The following is a 20,601-nucleotide window of genomic DNA, read 5'->3' on the forward strand; positions in this document are numbered from 1 at the left end:
TTCTGCTGCGTATAGTAAGGATTTCAAATCTGCTGAAATAGATAGTCAGAGATCTGTTATAAAAGTTAAGAGGAAACTATTTTTGATCCTTTTGCATGAACCTTGGCCATAACAGGAATGAAAATATATGTATTACATGGAATATATTTTTTCTGATAAAATAATGTTGTCAAATATAGCCATAGAAAGTGGGTGAAATAATAACCCATTAAGCCTCCTATTCATTTTTAAGCACTTAAACTACATGCTTACTATGCAGTTAATAATCTTAAGATTTATTTCCCAGTATCCACTATGCATTATTCAGTATCTACTATGCATTATTCAGTAACTGCTATAAATGTTTCAATATCTACTATGAATTCTTTAGTGTGTAATAGGAATTATTCAATATCTACTATTAATTATTCAGCAACTACTATGAATTATGCAGTATCTACTATGAAATATTCAGTATCTACTATGAATTATTCAATAACTACTATGAATTACTCAGTAACTACTATGAGTTATTCAGTATCTACTATTAATTATTTCAGCAAATACTATGAGTTATTCAGTAACTACTATGAATTATTCAGTATCTACTATGAAATATTCAGTATCTACTATGAATTTTTCAGTATCTACCATGAATTATTCAGTATCTACTATGAATCATTCAGTATGTACTGTGAATTATTCAGTATCTACTATAAATCATTCAGTATGTACTGTGAAATATCCAGTATTTTCCAGCCAGTCATTAGCCTCCTAAGACTTCACTAAAACAATGTTTGCACTGCATATGGATATGACAATTAACCACATATTTTATTTAATTTTCTTGAAAACTTACATTTTTAAGATGTTGACACACACAATCTTCTCCAGAGCATCAGTTCAGTTGTTGATCATTAAAGAGAGTATGCAAATCACCTATGGGCTATCGAGAACCTTGCCCTTCTTTACTGGAAGCTTGGCAGGGCACTTGGTTCACTGCCAAAAGTTCCCTATGGCTAAATGTCAGCTTACCTGACCTAATAAGTGATTTTCAGCACTCCTACATAAACATTTCACTTGGCCGGGGAAATATAGCAATTGTGAATATTGAGCCCTGAGGGGGGCTCACATTTTTATAGCCTGGGGCCACAGAATTGCTTAATCTAGCCTTGACAATCTATCAAAGTGTTTAGCAAATGAAAGTGTAGACACTCGTGCTGTAGGTAAGGCGAAACTCTGTCAGTGTACATCTGAGAGTCTGTTCTGAGTCTGAGAACTGGTTATATGCATGAAAAAACAACCTCCCCACATACACACACACACACACACACACACACACACACACACACAGCATAGAGCTGAAAGTGAAAGTAGAATGAGCTCATGAATAAAGAGAGACAGAGCAGTGCAAACACATCCCAGAGCAGAACAAGAGACAGAGACACTCAGAGGAAGGTCAGCAACACACCTCTAACAAAGGTAAGTCCAGCTACTGTATCTGAGTGTGCAGTTCTTTAGGTTAAAGACTTAACATATAGATGAACAGCGTAAATGATCCGTCAACCTTTATTAACCTGCTATACTTTCAAACTTAATTTTGCACAAATCTGCTGTCACTGTGTGAAATTGAATGTATACTTTCAAAAAATGCTGACTTTTGCTCTGACAAAATATAAAGACAAAATATTAATATAACACAACTCAAACTTATGATGAAACTGTGTAATAAATGAGAAAGTGACCAGGTATATGAATTCATTAACACACATATTAACTCCAAGTACTCTAGAATAAAAAGGAGAAAATCAAAATATCAAACTGAAAAAGTGAAATAAAACTTATAGACTGCAGACAAGAATGTACTTGTGTGATTCACATGTCCAAGCCTGCTCACCTACCACAACAATGCCTAGAAAGCTGAAGAAAAAAAATCAAATGGATAGTTAGCAATAGCAATAGTGAGCAATGTTTTAATCGATTGTGAAGTACTTAAAATACAAACAGATGACTACACACAGTAACTGAATACCTCAGCTTATAAACGCCTTATGGCATCATCAACAATGTTACTCTGATTACAAATGACATCTTTCATTTTGGAGGATGAGAGAAACAAGTGCTGGAAGTGCAATGAGAGATACTCAACGAATAAACACTTAACAGTTGAGTATCTAAATAAATTGATACTCAGAATCTACTTGTTCGATTTTAATTTCAAAACAGGAGAAACGTGTGCAGCCAGTTGTCCCTCAAATGGCATAAACCAATCAAAATTCACATTTCCATATATTAAGTATTCAATAAGTAAAGTGTTTTTGTTCATACCATACTTGGTGTGCCTCAACAACTAATGGGAAACTTTACCCAGACACCATTACATTACATGAGTAGCACTGATTTAAAACTGACAGACATGATCAAAACCATGGTGTGAAAATGATGCTGCCCAGACAGCAATCAAGCAATGAAACCAACATTAAATCAACATTTAAAGCATCTGTTTAACAAAAAAATAACAAAATACTGAAACTACCTCGATCATTTATCAACAATTTTAATCCTATTACTACATTAAAACATTATCTAATAAACCCTGCTTTATCTAAAGCAAGAACAGCAAGCCAACTAAAACAACAAAACCAGTCAAAATGTTTCATTATTCAGATTTATTGGATACAGGACGTCTGAAAGGATGTAGTGTATTTTTTTTTTTAGAAAAATCTTCTGTGCACCAGATACTGTCATGTGAGCAAAATACTGTGCAGTCTGAAACAGACCACATCCTTTCAGGGCACAACTGCACACTCAAGCTGTCAGTGATATTAATTCTTAAACACCAAACGACAGTTTTATGAGATTTTTTTCTGAAAACTAAAGCAAAGACTGAAGTTGTGATTTTAACCAGCTAGTCCATTTTTGCTTGAAAGCATTTCTAATATCCACAATATCCTAGCTGTCTTTCAATCATGAATTTTTCTTGCATATTCTACCAAATGATCTTGTAATCAATGTCATTGTGACATTGGTGGCCTTTATCAATAATTTAATGTTGCTTCAACCCACTACTATGTATTTGCCTGTGCTGTTGCTTGCCTGTTTTCTGACCCCTGCCTCTGATGACTATGAGGTTTGGATGGCCCCTAATAAAGCTCCTCAGCACATGCAGTTTTCCTACAAACCCCTTTAGTTACAGTATATATGGATATTGTACTGAACTAGTTCAGTAGTTTAAAACACATTTCAGACCTTTAACTGATCTTGGAATTTAGACTAAAATCCTTTTGCTTGTGACCCTATACCTTAATATTGTTTATTTTATCAAAACTCTACCCAAATTTTACCAGATGTGTCAGTAGTGACGGTTTCGGTAACATTTTTAGGTCACTTTGAGCTCAGAAACTCAGCCAGTACATGACCAACAAACACAGCTTTGAACAGCTGTTCACACAGAAAATCATCATATCAGTTTACGTAACTGCAGGAGATGTGTGGTTCAGTGGTGACAATTCTTAATGTTCCACACTGATTTTCAGACTTTGGGACACATTTACTTCAAAACAATGGGATCTAACTGCTCACCATGTGGCCATGAGGGGCAGGGATGCAGCCTCACCTCCTGCTCTAAAATGCAGGGGCATGGCTAAAATAAGGCCCTGCCTATGGACTAAAACTCTGTTTCAGTAGCGACATTAAAACATGGGGCAGCATTTTTTAATTTAAAAATTTAATCTAAATCTTTCAACTTCACTTGAAAACAAATCAAAAAGATAAAAAAAAAATCTGTATTATTTTTCAGAGTAAATTTAGAGGTTAGAGGCTTTGGGACAGACACCACCCAACAGAAAGTACACTGTAAGTAATGTTTTGTATATATTTAGCTCATTAATATGTCTAATTGTAACGCTGGGTTTGCAAATCAGACATGTGCGGATAAAAACGAACCTGGAAGATTTATTTAAAAGGAGATGAACAGGGTTAACACCAGACCAGGTCAATAACCAGAAGAGCCAGATACAACACATAGGAGTAGGCGAAAACGGAGTCGAAAAAACAGACGAGGGTCGTAACCGTAGAGGAATCATACACAAAACAACAAAGCCAAAAACAGGAGCGAGAATCGGAAACCGGAGAAAACAAAGGGAGGTCGAAACACAGAACAGCAATCAGGAAAATAAACGGCTTGGTACGCACTGACGGAACAATGGCAACACTTCGCAAAGATAAGGTTCAAACAGACAGGTAGATATACAGAGCAAAACAGGCGGTGATGATTAGTATTCAGGTGACTGTGATCTGCTGGGTGGTTTGTGTTAGGCTGGAAGAGTCTCATGACTGACAGAAGGATTCTGGGAAGTGGAGTCCTTGATGGTACGAGTGTCCGACTGAGCCCCAGGAAGCGTGACACTAATAATGTCTTGGGTTTAGATAGATCAGAACTACGGAGCCCCAGAGGGGACAGAGGTAAAAAAATAATTAATTCGAGTGAACGTTTTGCAGTTTGTACGCACGTTCTCTCTTAGTCGTGGTCACGATTTCTTAAATCGTTCCCTCGTTTTCTTTTAATCGTGCGCACGTTTTCTTTACTTCGTGGGTTCGTTTTTTTTTTTTGTAATTCGTGATCACGGTTTTCTAATTCGTTCTCTCGTTTTCTCTTAACCGTGGTCATGTTTTATTTTTAACTGAACGCTCGTTGTTTGTGTTTTGATAACAGCTCCCTGAGACCCGTCTGACGGGCTTTGATGAGTTAGATTGATGAGATGATGGACAGAGATGCTCTTTCGGTCTGATTCTGATTTGGGGGGTTATGAGGAAACTGCAGCTCCTCTTCACAGCGAACGGCCCACGGTGTTTCTGCTCCCGGACAAGCTGCGGTGTTAGAGACCATCATACAATTACAGGAAGAAATGATCAGAGTTTCAACATCCTCACATTAACATATCTCCTTCTAATCCATAGATCTATTAAACTCTCTCGCCATTTGACCTCATCGCCCATGAATGTGTCTGTGTGTGTTTAATTTGAGTTTGTTGAAACGTTGACGCTGATCATTTTGTCCTGTAATTGTGTGATGATCTCTAACACCGCAGCTTGTTGCGGGAGCAGAAACAGCGCTAAGCGTCTCTGTTAAATATGATCATTAGACAGTGCAGTTTGGTGAAGACTGTGGTTGTAGTTTATTGTCTTCTTTCATTTCACCACCAAACTGCAGCTGCACTGATGAATCTGAGGGCCGTTTGCTGTGAAGAGGAGCTGCAGCTGCCCCAGATCAGAATCAGATGAGCATCTCATTATCTCATCAATCTAACACGTCAAAACCCGTCAGACAGTCTCAGGGAGCTGTTAGCTGCTTCACAGGACAAATAACACAACTTGTATCACTACATTGATTTTGTGCACAAATAAAAAATAAACAACGTGCGTTCAGTTAAAAATGAAACATGACAACGATTAAAAGGAGAGAACGAATTAGAAAATCGTGATCACGAATAAACAAAAACGTACCCACGAAGTAAAGAAAATGTGTGCACGTTTAAAAGAAAACGAGGGAACGATTTAAGAAATCGTGACCACGAATAAAAGAAAACGTGAGTACAAACTGCAAACGTTCGCTCGAATAAATTTTTTTTTTTTTTTACCTCCATTCCCTCCGGGGCTCCGTACAGAACAGAATCACTGTAAATATCTTTTTTATATCTAAATATGGACTGAGAGATGCATGAAAGAGATTAAGGACTGTTTTGAGAACACTGGCAGGAGTTCTTTGATAGCTGGGATAATGAACATGAACCGTGTGAAACTGCTGTTTCATATATAATTTTTGTGAGGCCAATATAATTGAGAGTAAAATAGTAAAGGCAAGTGTGTCCAGTCTTATCCACAAATGGCCAGTGTGGCTGTGGGTTTTCATTCCAGCAACGCAGGAACATGCATGATCAGTTGTTGAAGACTGAGACTGACTGATTAAACAAGTTCAGCCAGAATTTAAGAATAAATCAGCCAGTTTACAAGTCTCAGGACACCACATCTAATAGTGAGTTATTAAGGTAGTTCAAGAAGTCAGAGTTTCAAAACTCATTTAAATATGTTACAGGAACAACAGACAGTGGACAAGATCTATATTTTTATAAAGTATTTCCATTTTTTTCAGACTTTTACTTTTATTTCACAGTAAAATACATTACTTTTTACCTTAATATTATTCATAATATAAGAAAAAAAGGTCCACTGTCATAAATAAACCAAGTCAGTTATAGCGGACCTTTCACAAAATCCTTTCCCTGAGTACAAAGCGCCAGATGTACTTCCAAATGCAGGCATAGTGCAGAATGTGCCTTGAAGTGTCTGCAATATGCTCCCACATTGTGCCTGTAAGTAATGTTCAATGTAGTAGGACTACAGCTTTCCACAAACTGTATGTAGCTCTGCCCACTAACTGCTTGTTCATAATGTGCAGGGTTTCAAAGATGTCATGATAAAACTGAGCCATCAACAAGCTGGAGTCAAAAGTGAAACTGAAAGTTCAGTCATGAAGAAAATGTTCTAGCCTTGTCTTCTCACAGGTGTACATCTGGGAACTGTTTTACTTTTGCTGCTTTTCACTCTGCTTAGTTTGAGTTCAGCTACATTTTTGAACCTATTGTAGCCAAATAGACATTGAGGCCATAAAATTGGCCAATTATTATATAATATACTTAAAGAAAGGTTAGATTTGGGGTAGGAACTGTACTCACTAGTCAGAAATTCAGTGTTTTTCTATTAACTGTTTTATTCATTTTTTAATTGTGCATATTAATCAAACATAGGTTAGGTAAAAAATATATCAAAACATGAAACATGAATCAATACAGCACTGTTTTTTTTTCAAACATGTACATTAATTAATTAATTAATTAATTAATTAACAAAAGGAAACTGACATTCAGTTTCACATATCAAAGATTTCACGCAGAGGTACAAAGTAGATGTTCAATAAACGGACGTGTCAATTTATTAAAATTATATTACTTGATTTGGTGAAATTAAGTTTTAATCCTAAGGCCCAGTTTGATATTATCATTCAATAAGCAGTTAAATAAGCACTTAAGAGGCATTTCAAAAGCTGAAATGGAGAAAATAAATTATCAATAATTATGCATAATATCCATAATTTTGCAAAAGGTATGAGATAGAAGACGAAGAAGATACGGGAAACACAGCGTTACAAACAAGTGCTCTTTTATTAACATGCAGCAGAGGAGACCCACCGCCAGCACTAACTGATATGGTGGGGAAGCAAGCAAGTCACCAACAACCACACTGTAGTCCATGGTAGATATGAAGACCCACATAACTTCTCCACAGCCCAGCACAAAACAGAACACATAACATTGCAGCACCTCTAAACTGAACATCAACTATTTATACATTTAATTTATACATTTAATTTATACATTTAATTTATACATTTAAAAATCAACATGAAACTAGACACCACCAGTTGCACAAACTTTAATGAATAAAGCAGAATATATAAATCAGCCACATTTCCATTATCATCACTAGGGGTGCGGGAAAAAATCAATTCTTAGATGTATCGCGTTGCAGACGTGAACGATTCTGAATCGATTCACAAATGTCAAAAAACGATTTTCTAAATATTTAATTTATAATAATGTTGACGGAACGCAAAAGGTGGAACTTGGAAGTGGGTAAGTGCAGCGCCCGGACAGTCTGTGGCACATAACAAAAACACTACTGGAGAAGCGAGAAATCCGACCAGCTCCCTCTGCATTAAAAGCCAGGTTAGGTCAGGAGTCACAACACAAATGATAAGAAGAGCCATTTTGACCTTTCAACAAAAATCAAACCAGCTTGGGAGCCACAACATTTAATGTCCAGCATGTCTCAGTATGTGATAATGTCCTAGTATAGACTAAAAAATATAAACGAGAGCGCAGATCTACTTTACTCTGCTTTAAGCTTTAATAACTGCTTTGCTCCCATCTCCGGCAGAAAACTTTTCCTCAAAACTAGAGCAGCTTATTGTAAAATGTCTCTCAACGTTCGACTGTTTTACGAGGCTGAAGTCACTTTTTATTCTCCAGCTTCTTGTTCGAATTTTCCAGTTCCACCTTAAATTCTGAATAAGGCGCTGAATGTAAATGCGGCACCATTTAAGGTGGAACGAGAAAATTCGGAAGAGAAGCGACTTCATCTTTGACTTTTTAGTGTTTGACAGTCTCTCATTGCAGATTTAACTTGCAAGGAAAGCAACTGCGCTGCTTATAAATGCGAATAATGCATCGTTGCCATGTGACCTGCAGTCTGCACGCCAATTCTCAGTCATTGCTTTCACTCTATGTTGCACGTGTCCCATCTCGAAGATATTTTACTGACACAGTGACCCCCCACCCCCGTCTCTACAACGAGACCAAAACTGAAGTTATACAATCACTAAAAAAAATGGGTAGGACGGCTGTAACGTGCTGTATGGACATTCATTGCCACTGGATCTTATTTCACCGTAACTGCGCATTTTATCGCAGATGAGTGGCAGCAGCGTCTCATGTGCTCCAAAGGCAGTGAATGAGAGCCTTCCAGTTCACTTGCCTCATCACTTCCATTTGATTTATTAATAAAAGATATTGGAAGTAAATTCATTATGGGTCATTACAAATACTTTGCTTTAAAACTACCCAGTCCTCAGACAGTGAGAAAATAGAAATGATGTATAGAAAAAAAAAAAGATGCATCGAGATGCATCGATAATCGTTTTATAATTGCATCGCAGCCCTCTGAATCGTAATCGAATCAAATCGTGAGGTGCCTAAAGATTCCCATCCCTAATCATCACCCATTTTTGCATGATCCTGCTTTTTTACACAGCCATCCCTTAAATGCATATTAATGAAGAAGAGAAGTGTATTCTGTGTTCATTCATAAAAATGGCCAAGAAAAAGTTTAGGCTTGTGCGCTAGTTTCATACATAACACAAGGACAGAATGCATCCGATTTGCATCTGATGCCTCTGCACCGGCTTGTCCAATCTTACTTATCAACAGTAAGCAGGCCCAGGCACCTCCAATAAGGTTTCAGAATGAAAGAAAATGGCACAGTGTTGTACGGTGCAGTTTGAATGCTGTGCAAAATTTTACATACATAATGAACACAACAGAACAGAATTACTCTCTTTAAAATGTCTCAAAATACTTTTGGTATTTAAGTACATTTAAAAGCAAAACATTCTTATGTTTTAAGCAAAATATATGTACAAATAAAAATATTTTTCCTTAATTTGAGAAATTCTTTTAACAGCAATATCTCTACTTTCACTCAAATACTGGATCTGTGTACTTTGTTCATAATTAATGAAAGAATCAAAAGGGTTAAATTCTTGAAACTGTTTCCCAAATCTGTAGGAACATTTCTGTGACCATCTTTATTTCCTGGCTAAAGTTACACATTCAATATGTAGTTAATTTTTTGTCTTTATTTTCAAAGATTGAAACATGGGATCTTCAATGCCTAAACTAGGTGAGTTGAAATTCAATTATCAAATTAAACTGAATGAGAGCACTCTCAGTGTAAGATGATTTGATAAAAGACACTCTGAATGTGTACATGTATAAGAGTTTTTCTAATAATCTCTACCTTTTTATAGAATTTGTCACAGTTTTAGCAGACAAACATGTGAAAACTGGAGAAGACATCAAACTTAGCTGTGAGGCAAACGCAGAGGAATTAATGGTAACTTGGGAAAAGAATGGCCAGAAATTGGATTGTATACAGGGCCATATGTCCATGAAACAAACTGGTAAATCATTTGCCTTGGAAATCAAGAATGCTGAGGAGGGAGATGAAGGGAAATACACTCTAATCCTGAGGAACAAATGGGGCAATGTCTCATGCTCTGCCATGGTCACTGTTGGTACGTAAGAATTTTGTACTTAAGGGTTTATGACACATACAACCCAAGGATAATATGCTGTTATTGTTTGATATTTAATGATATTTTAAATTTTTTTCATAAATTGCTAGACTAGAGTGAAATACTAGACTGAAAATGCAATAATGTTGATGGTGGGTTATTCAATTGCTTATTATTGAATCTAAAATAATTATTAGCATGAGGCAGCCATGTTTTTTATTGATTGTCTGTCCTCTTCAATTCATGCTGAATGCTAAAATTCTGACAGCCAAGAAGACAGGCCTAATTTTCCTTAAATTGAGTGGGATATTTACTATCAGATGAAACCATGTAAATTGCAAGATAGAGCTGATTATTATTATTATTATTATTATTATTATTATTATTATTAGTGTATCTATTGTTATTATTTATCTGTTTAAATGTTTATTGGTTGCTGATCTCTTTTATTTTGAGTTGAAGATGTTGAATTGGAATGGACCCAGTTTTACTAAGGGAAGCACAACCCTCTGTTACCTATGGGAAAAGAAATTTGCACTGTTGGCTTGAATACTGTTCACCATGGAAATAAAAACATGCATTCCAGGATAATCAAGCTGTCCCCCCAAAAAATTAACACTAAATTTGCAGTTGTTTTTTAAGTAATGTCTTACTTGCTTCTTGGTTCAAAATATGTATTTTCACAGATAAAGTGCTGTAAATGTTGCATGAATTTGTCTGGAAAACACATGGTAAAAATATAGAGAGGGTTTTATGTCTAATCCATTAAATACAAACCATTTGTTGTTGGAAACATTTTTAGAAAAGTGGTACTATCATGCTAATATTGCTGCTGCACATTTTGCTGGCTACTTTTTCAAACATGTTACATTAGTGCTTTCATTTAACTCAAACAGAAGAACAGTTACCATTACAGGTAATTGCTGCATTAATAATTCCGTTCATATTGTAATTCAACTGTTTATTCTAATGTAAATTATCAGAAATATCTCTTGAAATAACAGTCAAAATCACTTAAATAACGAATCCCAACAGCAGCATCTGAGTTCCCCTTTGATTCAAGTGTCTAATGGTTTGCTCCATCATTGGGTGAACTTTTCGATTGTATCTGTGGCCGGGAGTCCATGAAATCACGTTTTAGCAGTGTCTTGCAATCTAGAAAGTCCTAACTAGTGGATGGGAAGTGTATAAATTGGAAGAATAACTGGCTACAGTTTTTCAGTGTAATCACAGATGTAACTTATTTTATGGGCTTTCTACTGGCAACTTCAAACACTGTACAATAACATATGCATTTCTTGCAGAACTCAATGAATGGAGGACAGTAGAATGGAAGTAAGTCCAATTAGGTCATCCTTTAATATCATGTAATATGATTAATGATAAAGCAATGGCAACATATATCTTTAGAGTCTCTGTGCAGGTTCATTTATGTGTATGCCAGGGTGACCTGCTACAACAGCTTGCAGTTGTGCAAACCTCAATTCTAAACATGTTGGGAAAGCGGTGATTAGTGCAAAAAATCAACTATGACCTGTATTTAAATGAAAAACAGTACAGAAACAAGAAATATAATGTTTTATCTTATCAGCTTCATTGTTTTTAGATATATAAGCTCATTCTGAAATGGATGCTTACCAACATGTTCCACAAGAGAATGCCTAGTCCTTTATGAGCAAGGATGGGTCAAGGCTCACTGCTTTTCCAAAAATATGTAATATCACCAAAAGATTCCGGGAATGTGGAGAAATCTCTGTGCATAAAGGGCTGAAAACTACAACTGAATCCCCATGACTTGCTTATTTGTTCCTGCATCCACAGATGAAATTAAGACTGTATTATATACAGTTGAAGCCATACAAAGGTGGCTGAAAGCATTGTTACCTGTGATGTTCTTGGAAGGCTGGGAGGAGTGAGGACACTGGGAGCAGGGTGTGGAGACACAGAGTATTCTTTTATTTTTGAGAACAACACAAATAACTCAGCTTTTTTAGCTCCTGTCAAGTCTTGATTTCTCTTCTCTCTGTGTCTCCACTGGTCTCCTTCTCTCTCTCTCTCTCTCTCTGGGCTCTGCCACCTACTGAGACATGACATGGCTATAAATAGGCTGGCAGAGACAACACACAGTTGAACCTTATCAGCTAGTTAGCCCACTGGTTCATCGTGACTAGTTCTAAATCTTGCATGTGACACTTGACCACGCCCCCTCCTCCACAGTAACCTTCTATTTTTTGTCTTTCATTTAAGGTCAGAGGCCCCTGATGTAAAGTTCTAGCTTCTAAGAAACAAACAGTCAAGCTTTCAGGTCCTGAAATGTCCTATAATTTTTACTGCAATACTGGTTGATTGTAAAAATGAATGGAATGGACATTTTTACGATGTAATTCAATGTAGAAGTACACCAGAAACTGGCATTTTAGGACAAGTTTTCGCGAAAAGACCCAAAACTTGAAGACATAACATTTAGAATGGATGTATATTTACAATGAAACAATAAAGGTCTTTTCAGTATAATACAGGTCACACAGATTTTACTAATCATGGCTCACAATTATTAACATCATACATACTCTCCCAACTTTTTTAAAATTGAGGTTCGTATTTGCATTGGTACAGTCCAATAGCAAATATATGTTTTGTAAATAATATTTGCTAATCAACAAGTTTATAATTATATCTTGCTGTAAAGCCATTATGAAAACACTCTGTGCCTTTATGATCTGAATACAGTGTTGCCGTCTGACTGGACTTTGTCACCATGTTAAAAATCAGGCTAAGCAGACAGCACCGCTTTTAGTACTAGAAAGTCTGGTTTGAATAAATCATACTGAATGTGCAACAGAGAACCAACAAGAAAATTAGATAATGCTAATGACCTGAAGACAATACACATTCAGGAATGTCTCCTAAGTAGTGTATCTTTAATTAATGTGCTGTTAAAATGAGAATATTTGTGTGACATAATAGTAAATGGAATATATATATATATATGTGTGTGTGTGTGTGTGTATATATGTATGTGTGTGTGTGTGTGTTAGAATCAAACTTGAGTGGTGTTTGAGTGGAATATCAGAATATTAGCAGCTGTCGGCTCTATTCTACAAACAGCCAGAAGCATTATAAAATCAAGGTGATTAAATCAAGCGTAGCAGAACCATCTTTATTTTTATAGTATATTTTTACCAAATGAGTATTGCATCATTTGATATAAACTACAGTCTCTGGTTAACCCTTGTGTGGTGTTGGTGTGTTTGTTACTCAGTGGTCTGGTGGACCCACCACATTATTGTTTTTTATATCAATACAGCCATAACAGTTTATGTAAAAATACCAGATGAACCAGAAGTGGCCAGCGTAGGGTTCTCCTTTAGCAGCTGTAGCCAGTCAGCAGCCTGTCCATGTTGTCCACACACACACACACACACACACACACACACACACACACATATATATATATACAAACACACACACTAACAGCAGGCCATGTAGGAGGAGAACAGAGTGAAGGACACAGCACCTCCACACTTTTAATCCCCGCAGGTTCACCCAACACCACATGTGGAATATAAATGTGTGGGGGGTGAACAGAGTGAAGACACTGAAAATGGGTTATTTTATATGTTCTTCACAGAAAATGAACAAAAGGCCAAGAAATAATAATATATCGCATCATATTTTCTTTTGGTAAACACTGAAAATGGGTCCCACAGACCTGAACACCACACAAGGGTTAAATACACTGAGCACATAAGCACAGTGTGCAACAGAAAACATCACCAGTGGCAGAACGGAGAATGTTATTTCAATTATGTCATCCATTTCGTATACTGAATTGCTCATCACTGATATAATTACTTATTTGTGAGATTAATTACAACAACTTAACTGTGCACACAATCATACAAGAAAAAAACTTTTAGAAAAACATTCAAAGTGAAGCTTGGATTTTCTTTTCTCTATTAGCGTTTTTTGTTTTAGATATGGCCATGAAATACCAGAATAATGACTAAAATGAAATGACAAATAGCTCTTTTAAATTTATTTTTATTTTTGTCACAAATTACTTATGCTTATGTGAAAAATGAAATGTAGGTATTTTATTTCATTTTGGCGGGATATTTGCGCAGTTGATTGGAAAAATAAATGGCAAAAAGAGGTTTGCATTTACATTTAATTGTTTTTATTTTAATTTCTTTTTTGACTGGATTTGCCTCCCATACTCGGAGTCCCGTAACTTTAAAAAGACTTTGTAACTTTACGTGGTGACACTTGAAAGATGGTAATAAACTCCAGTAATTAGTAAAGACATTTGTGCTGAAAGAGAGAGGTCCAGACCAATACATTCTAAATCAGTTTTAAAAGCCCACTCTGACTGGGAACATTTAATATTATCCTTAATTTAAAACATACCACCACCTCTAGCCTTCTATCTTTTCTAAAAATATTATAACCTACCATATCCCCCATTGCTGAAGAGTTCTTATTCAATCATATTTCAGATAGATATAAACGTTCAAGGTTTGAATTAGAAATGACAGTTTTGGGCCATATGTATGTACAAATGCACTTACAAAGTGTTTAAAATAAATATTTAATTTACTACGGATGTGCATAGGACCTGCAAACTGCACAAAGGAATGCCTACTAACTTGTGAAGAGAATTTGTAGAAAGAAAATGCAAATGTTTATACAACAATGATGTGTAAATCATTTAAAACCTATATTTCATTGAAAATAGTACAAAGATAGCATAACATTTTGAAACTGAGAAATTGTGTTGTTTTTTGAAAATATATGCCCATTTTGAATTTGATGCTAACAACATGTTCCAAAAAAGTTGGGACGGGGGCCTGTTTACCACTGTTTTTCATCACCTCTTCTTTTTACAACACTCTGTAAGTGTTTGGAAACTGAGGAGACACTGCTGTAGTTTGGATTTTTACCCAGTTTTCTCCCCAAATTTAGTCGTCTCCAATTCCACCCGCTAGTTAGTACTCCCCCAATCACACAATACCATCAACGCTAGGAGGGTGAAGGCTAACAAAGGCTTCCTCCGAGACCTGTGAAGCGCCGCAGCATCTTTACAAACTGCTGCTCACGCAACGTCACTGGACAGCTGAATGCGCTCGGAGGAAAGCGTCAACTGCCAGATCTGTTACATCAGCTAACAGACTAGCGTCGCGTTAAGTGATGGGGGAGAAGGAGGGGCCATCCTACCACCCACAGAGAGCGAGGCCAATTATGCTCTCTTGGACTCCCGGCTACAGACAGCTGTAGCATCACCAGGGATCGCAATCTCCTGATGATAGGACCAACGCTTAAACTGTTGCGCCACTCGGGAGCCACTGCTGTAGTTTTGAAAATTAAATGTTTTCCATTCTTGTTTCATACAGGATTTCAGCTGCTCAACAGTTCAGGGTCTCCTTTGTCGTATTTTTCATTTCATAATGTGCCAAATGTTATCAGTGGTGACAGGTCTGGACTGCAGGCAGGTCAGTTTAGCACCCAGACTCTTTTAACACAGAGCCGTGCTGTTGTAATACATGCAGAATGTGGTTTTACATTGTCTTGCTGAAATAATCAAGGCCTTCCCTGAAAAAGACGTTGTCTGGATGGCAGCATATGTTGTCAAAACATGTATATATCATTCAGCATTAATGGTGCCTTCACAGATGTGCACATCACCCATGCCATGTGCACTAATGCCCCCCTATATCATGAATACTGGCTTTTGAACTGTGCACTGATAATGAGCTGAGTGGTCTTTAGTCCAGAGGACACAGTGTCCATGATTTCCAAAAAGAATTTCAAATACTGATTCGTCGGACCACAGGACACTTTTCCACTTCCCCTCAGTCCATTTTAAATGAGCTCTGGTCCCAGAAAAGGTGGCAGCGTTTCTGGATCCTGTTTATATTTGGTTTCTTCTTTGTGTTGTATTTGATTGTGCAGTCTTTCACAGAGTGGTGAACCCCTCTTCATCTAAACTTCTGATAATCTCAACCTCTCTGAGATGCTCTTTTAGACCCAATCATGTTATTGACCTGTTGCCAATTAACCACCAGGTGTTTTTTAGCATTACACAACTTTACCAGCCTTTTGTTTGCGCCCCTTCCCAGCTTGTTTGGAACGTGTTGCTGGCATGAAATTTAAAATGGGCATATATTTTTCAATAAACAATAAAATTTCTCATTTTCAACATTTGATATGTTGCCTTTGAAGCATTTTCAATGAAATACAGGGTTTAAATGATTTGCACATCATTGCATTCTGTTTTATTTACATTTTTCACGGCGTCCCAACTTTTTTTGGAAATGGGGTTGTAAATGAACATATGTTAATAAATAAATTTCTAAACATAGTTCCAACCTAAACATTCTGCAGGGGTGTAAAACTACTCCTGAAAAAAAAGCAGAATTTCTGAAACAATAACACAGACGGCAAGAGCCACATTAAAGCATGTATATGATTCTGATCCTGACACTGGAAATAATGTCATTCTTTTTATAAATAATCTTTAAGCACATTTAAAGCTCTATTCACTGTCTGCTGCCATTGTCTCCCAATAACAGACTACTAACACTACTGCAAATTTACACCTACTGCAGTTTTGAATGACAGAGAAAAATCCAAGCAAATCCACTGCTATTTGCTCAAATCTCTACTTATTGTCTGCATAATTCTCCCACATTGTGCAATCCTACCTCAAATATGCATATGCCTTTTGTATTTTACCATGAACATAGTACATAATCTGCATAATTAGGCTTGGGCAGAATGCGTCCTATTTTCATCTAAAACTGGCACAAAAAGCTTAGTACATGGGGCCCTCTGTGTGACACTAGTACTATAAACTGATTTTTCTTTCTCCTTTTCTCTTCCACAGTCAAGTTCAAATGGTCAATACCCTCAATGCTTTTAAAATTAGGGATGACAAGGTCAAAGAGCTCCGCTTCCTTCTGCATGGACCAATTGGAGCAGGAAAATCCAGTGTCATAAGCTCCATTAGAACCATCTTTGGAGGACGCATTCATGTCGATTGTCCTGCTTCTTCAGAAATAACAGAGTTTTCTACGAGTCACACATTACAGGTGAGTGCACAGTGTTAAGTGATGTTTTTATGTCTTCAGGTATACAGATTGCAACATGTATTTAAACATTGATCATGTTTGCTACTGTTACACAACCATAAATATATTTTATGTTCTATACTGTTCTTTTTTTCAGTTTGAAAAATATCAATTTCGAAATGCGCAGGATGGATTGCTTCCTTTTGCCTTCATTGATGTTATGGGTGTAGAAAGTAGAGAACATAATGGGGTGCACAGTGACGACATCATCCACATTTTAAAAGGTCACATCAAACAGGGTTATGTGGTAAGATCAGAGCACGGTGTTAGCCAGCTTCATAATTTCTGAAATAAATGAAATAATTAAAAACTAAAAGGAAAATTGTATAGAAAAATATACAGTATATCTGTTTTACAACCCAAGCCAACATACTGCAACCATTAAGATGCTGTAATCTGCTATTTGTATTTCCTTCAGTTCAACCCTGTGAAGCCAATGACTAAAGATAGCCCATGTTACCTCAAAAACCCCAGCATGAATGATAAGATCCACTGCTTGGTGAACGTTATACCAGCAGACAAACTCTCAATGATTAAAGATGACTTCATAAAAAAAATGAAGACAGTTGGAGAAAAAGCAATCAGAATGGGTAAGTCCAGTCCTTAAAAAATCTAATTAGATTGATTTAATCAAATCAGTGTTTACTTGGCAATATTTATATAAAAACATATAAGAACATGGAAGAAATTCATATGTATTCAGTGGCATCACAAGAACTGCATGTACTCACATTTTTGAATGATTGAACTGCTTGATCAGAACTGACTAAAAGGGCAGTGATGAGGTGGTGGAGTTCAGAGTTCCCCTCCTCATTTCCTTCTACTCAAGCCATGGTTCACATTCTCAACTGTTTTAATAGACATCACCATGAAATATGCTCCTTAGGATCGGTGCAGGACAAAATTCAACTGGACAGGAGGACTGCATTGGCAGCAGACATGGATCCCCACCTGATAGAAAGCCTGTGCTTTTATCATGCAAGCAGTCTTTGCCCAGCTCTCAATGGAGTGTTTAATTCAGCTGACTCGGTTCAGCTGAACTGGTTAGTCTTTCAACCAATGGGAAAGCTGGTTAATTTTTCAACAGGAGAATTACAGTTCACAGAAATATTTTGTGGAATAATTCTATGAGCTTCATTCAGTGATATACACCCAATCAAACAACAAAATAAGAAGGCATCTTAAACCTCCCATAGACTAAATAACTCTGACTGAACCCCACTTTATCTTCCCAAAAATCACTGTGGCTGACAACTTACTGGCGTGACCCTGGTGTGACCTAATGGATTGCCTCAGCTTTATTCACTATGCTGCAGAGGGAACAGCAGTAACAGAACGTTGGGCCGGTCCAGGACTTTTGTGGGCCTCTCTCAAAGGGGCCATCTCACCCAGTCCTCTCATGTTCAGCTGGTTCTGCAATAGCCTCTCAGTGATCCTTTCACTGGCCCTCGCCAAGCATGACAGGCTTCTGCATTCAGCAACAAGGACATTGTCACTTCCCTTCAGGCTGTCCTGTGCTAAGGACAAACTTGCGCAACACTACTCCCTACTTCCCACTGAACAAAAGTTCTGTGTTAAACATTGCAATTAAAAGTACACATCCCAATTAGATTTAGATTAGATGAAAACAAACTTATGAGTGTTTTGAATGCCTAATCTGCAGGAATCCTTCAGGTGGTCTTGATGACGAGAGTGGACTGTGCATGTCCACTGACAAAGAAAGATCTGCGCAATGTCTACAAAAGCAAGAAGATCAAGGAAAAAGTGAGTTTGTTGATGTAAGCGTTTGTGGACATCAGTGTGGAGATTTCCAATTACTGCGATGTAACTGACAAATGAATGACACTTTCTTTGTTTGTTTGTGTGTGTGTGTGTGTGTGTGTGTGTGTGTCTCTCCAGATGCGTGAGTGTAGTGTTTTACTGGGTGTCCCAGTGAACCATGTCTTCGCTGTGTGCAACTATCATGAGGAGACAGAAATCAAAGAGGAGAAAAACTGCTTGATGCTACATGCCTTAACAAAGATTGTACAGTGGGCTGATGACTACATAGCCAGATATTCCAACACACAAACATCTGTTGAAGGTTAGGTTTTGATCTGTTATGGGATAAAATTAACTACTGAGAAAATAAAGGCCTTGCATCATAATTTCATGATAAGCTATTATTCAGATATCTTGTAGATACTGTAAAGAGTGGCTTACTGTAGTACACTGGGTAGCACTAGAACAGGCAAAATAGTATTGGTGTTTGTGATAACAGCTTTGGCAGCATTGTACTGTGTTTATGCTATGACACTTTGATTTGATCACTTATTAAAGTGTTTTTTGATTGACTATGAACACAACACATCGCTTTGTGAACGCATTTACTGGATTTCCTCCTAAGAAGACAGTTCAAACGCATTGCCCTGCCTTTCTACAACACTTCTATCAACACTTCTGTCTCTACAAAACCCCAGTTCATGGGAAGGTAGGCTACTCATAAAATTAATGAGAAAATACAGCCAAATGAACATGTTGATTTATTAACTGTTACATGATACAGTACTGTGCCATCAATATGATACTTAACTATGAAGCTTCTTATGCTCACTGTAGTAAGTTATGAGCAGGTAACCCAATATAACAGCTTTAAACTACCATTAATTTCTCATTTGATCACTAATGTAGCCTACTACAGAGCTTGTAGCCTAAACTGAGCAGATACTGGAAGTAGGCCAAAGCATGCTGATTTAGCTAGCAATGTTACAAGAAGTCCAATTAAAAACTAATTAGGACATTTTTATGATTCTGAAAAAGATTCAGTTCACCAAATTTTGCCAACAAATCTGGAAAACTAAGAAACCCCCAGTTTCCCTAAAATCACATGCCAGTAAAATTATGCTCAAGACAGTTCAACACAGACTAGAGCCTTACATCAAAAGAGAACTGCCAGATATGCAAGCAGGATTCAGGAAAGGCAGAGGAACAAGAGATATCATTGCTACTGTAAGCTGGATCAGAGCACAAAGCCAGAGCTCCACTTTCCTGCCTGTCTTTGCCGGCATCGTCATCTTCCTCCTTCAGCCATCACTTGCGTTCAGCTTCGTCCTCGCTCGGACTTTGGGCCCCGCCTTCCTGCTGGCTCCAGCGGCTGTCATTGGGGCAATCACCTTTCCTATAACAGCATTTAATAATCGTTTGGGGACTAAAGACACAAATTGATCCAGTTTTTGACATGGAAGTTTTGACATTGTTCTGTTATACAAGTTTTCAGCTGTGCAACTGTGTGGGGCCTTTGTTATTATATTTTGAGTTTAATGGCCACACGTTTTCAAAGGGAAGCAGGTCTGGACTGCATGCAGTCTTGCTGTTGTAACTTGTGCAGAATGTGGCTTGGTGTTGTCATGATGAAATAAGCTTGGATATACCTCAAAAAGACATCAAATGTAGGTCAAAGTGTATTTATTTTGGAATTGAGTTGAGAAAAGCGGGACTGGAAGAAGATGATCAACAATTCCTGATTGGTGGAAGAAACATCAATAACCTTAGATATGTGGATGATACAATGCTCATAGCGAAAAATCTGGAAGACCTGAACAT

General features: G+C 37.1%; 1 protein-coding gene across 1 annotated transcript; it reads left to right on the forward strand.

Annotated features, from left to right (window-relative positions):
- The first annotated feature begins 1,412 nt into the window (after nucleotides 1-1,412).
- Nucleotides 1,413-19,246, forward strand: LOC118813236 (interferon-induced protein 44-like). Its single transcript, XM_036578460.1, has 9 exons — nucleotides 1,413-1,461; nucleotides 9,463-9,495; nucleotides 9,623-9,889; nucleotides 11,194-11,224; nucleotides 16,776-16,980; nucleotides 17,117-17,266; nucleotides 17,438-17,609; nucleotides 18,683-18,783; nucleotides 18,919-19,246. The coding sequence occupies exons 2-9, from the start codon at nucleotides 9,471-9,473 to the stop codon at nucleotides 19,105-19,107; spliced, it is 1,140 nt and encodes a 379-aa protein (XP_036434353.1). The 5' UTR covers nucleotides 1,413-1,461; nucleotides 9,463-9,470; the 3' UTR covers nucleotides 19,108-19,246.
- The last annotated feature ends 1,355 nt before the right edge of the window (nucleotides 19,247-20,601 follow it).

Source organism: Colossoma macropomum, unplaced genomic scaffold (assembly GCF_904425465.1).
Source record: "Colossoma macropomum unplaced genomic scaffold, Colossoma_macropomum, whole genome shotgun sequence".
Taxonomy (NCBI): domain Eukaryota; kingdom Metazoa; phylum Chordata; class Actinopteri; order Characiformes; family Serrasalmidae; genus Colossoma; species Colossoma macropomum.

Excerpts from the sequence above, each read along its gene's own strand:
- LOC118813236 (XM_036578460.1), top strand. The coding sequence starts at position 9,471 with ATGGGATCTTCAATGCCTAAACTAG. Across the intron at positions 9,890-11,193 it reads CTCTGCCATGGTCACTGTTG|AACTCAATGAATGGAGGACA; the intron begins GTACGTAAGAAT and ends CATTTCTTGCAG. Across the intron at positions 17,267-17,437 it reads ACATCAAACAGGGTTATGTG|TTCAACCCTGTGAAGCCAAT; the intron begins GTAAGATCAGAG and ends TATTTCCTTCAG.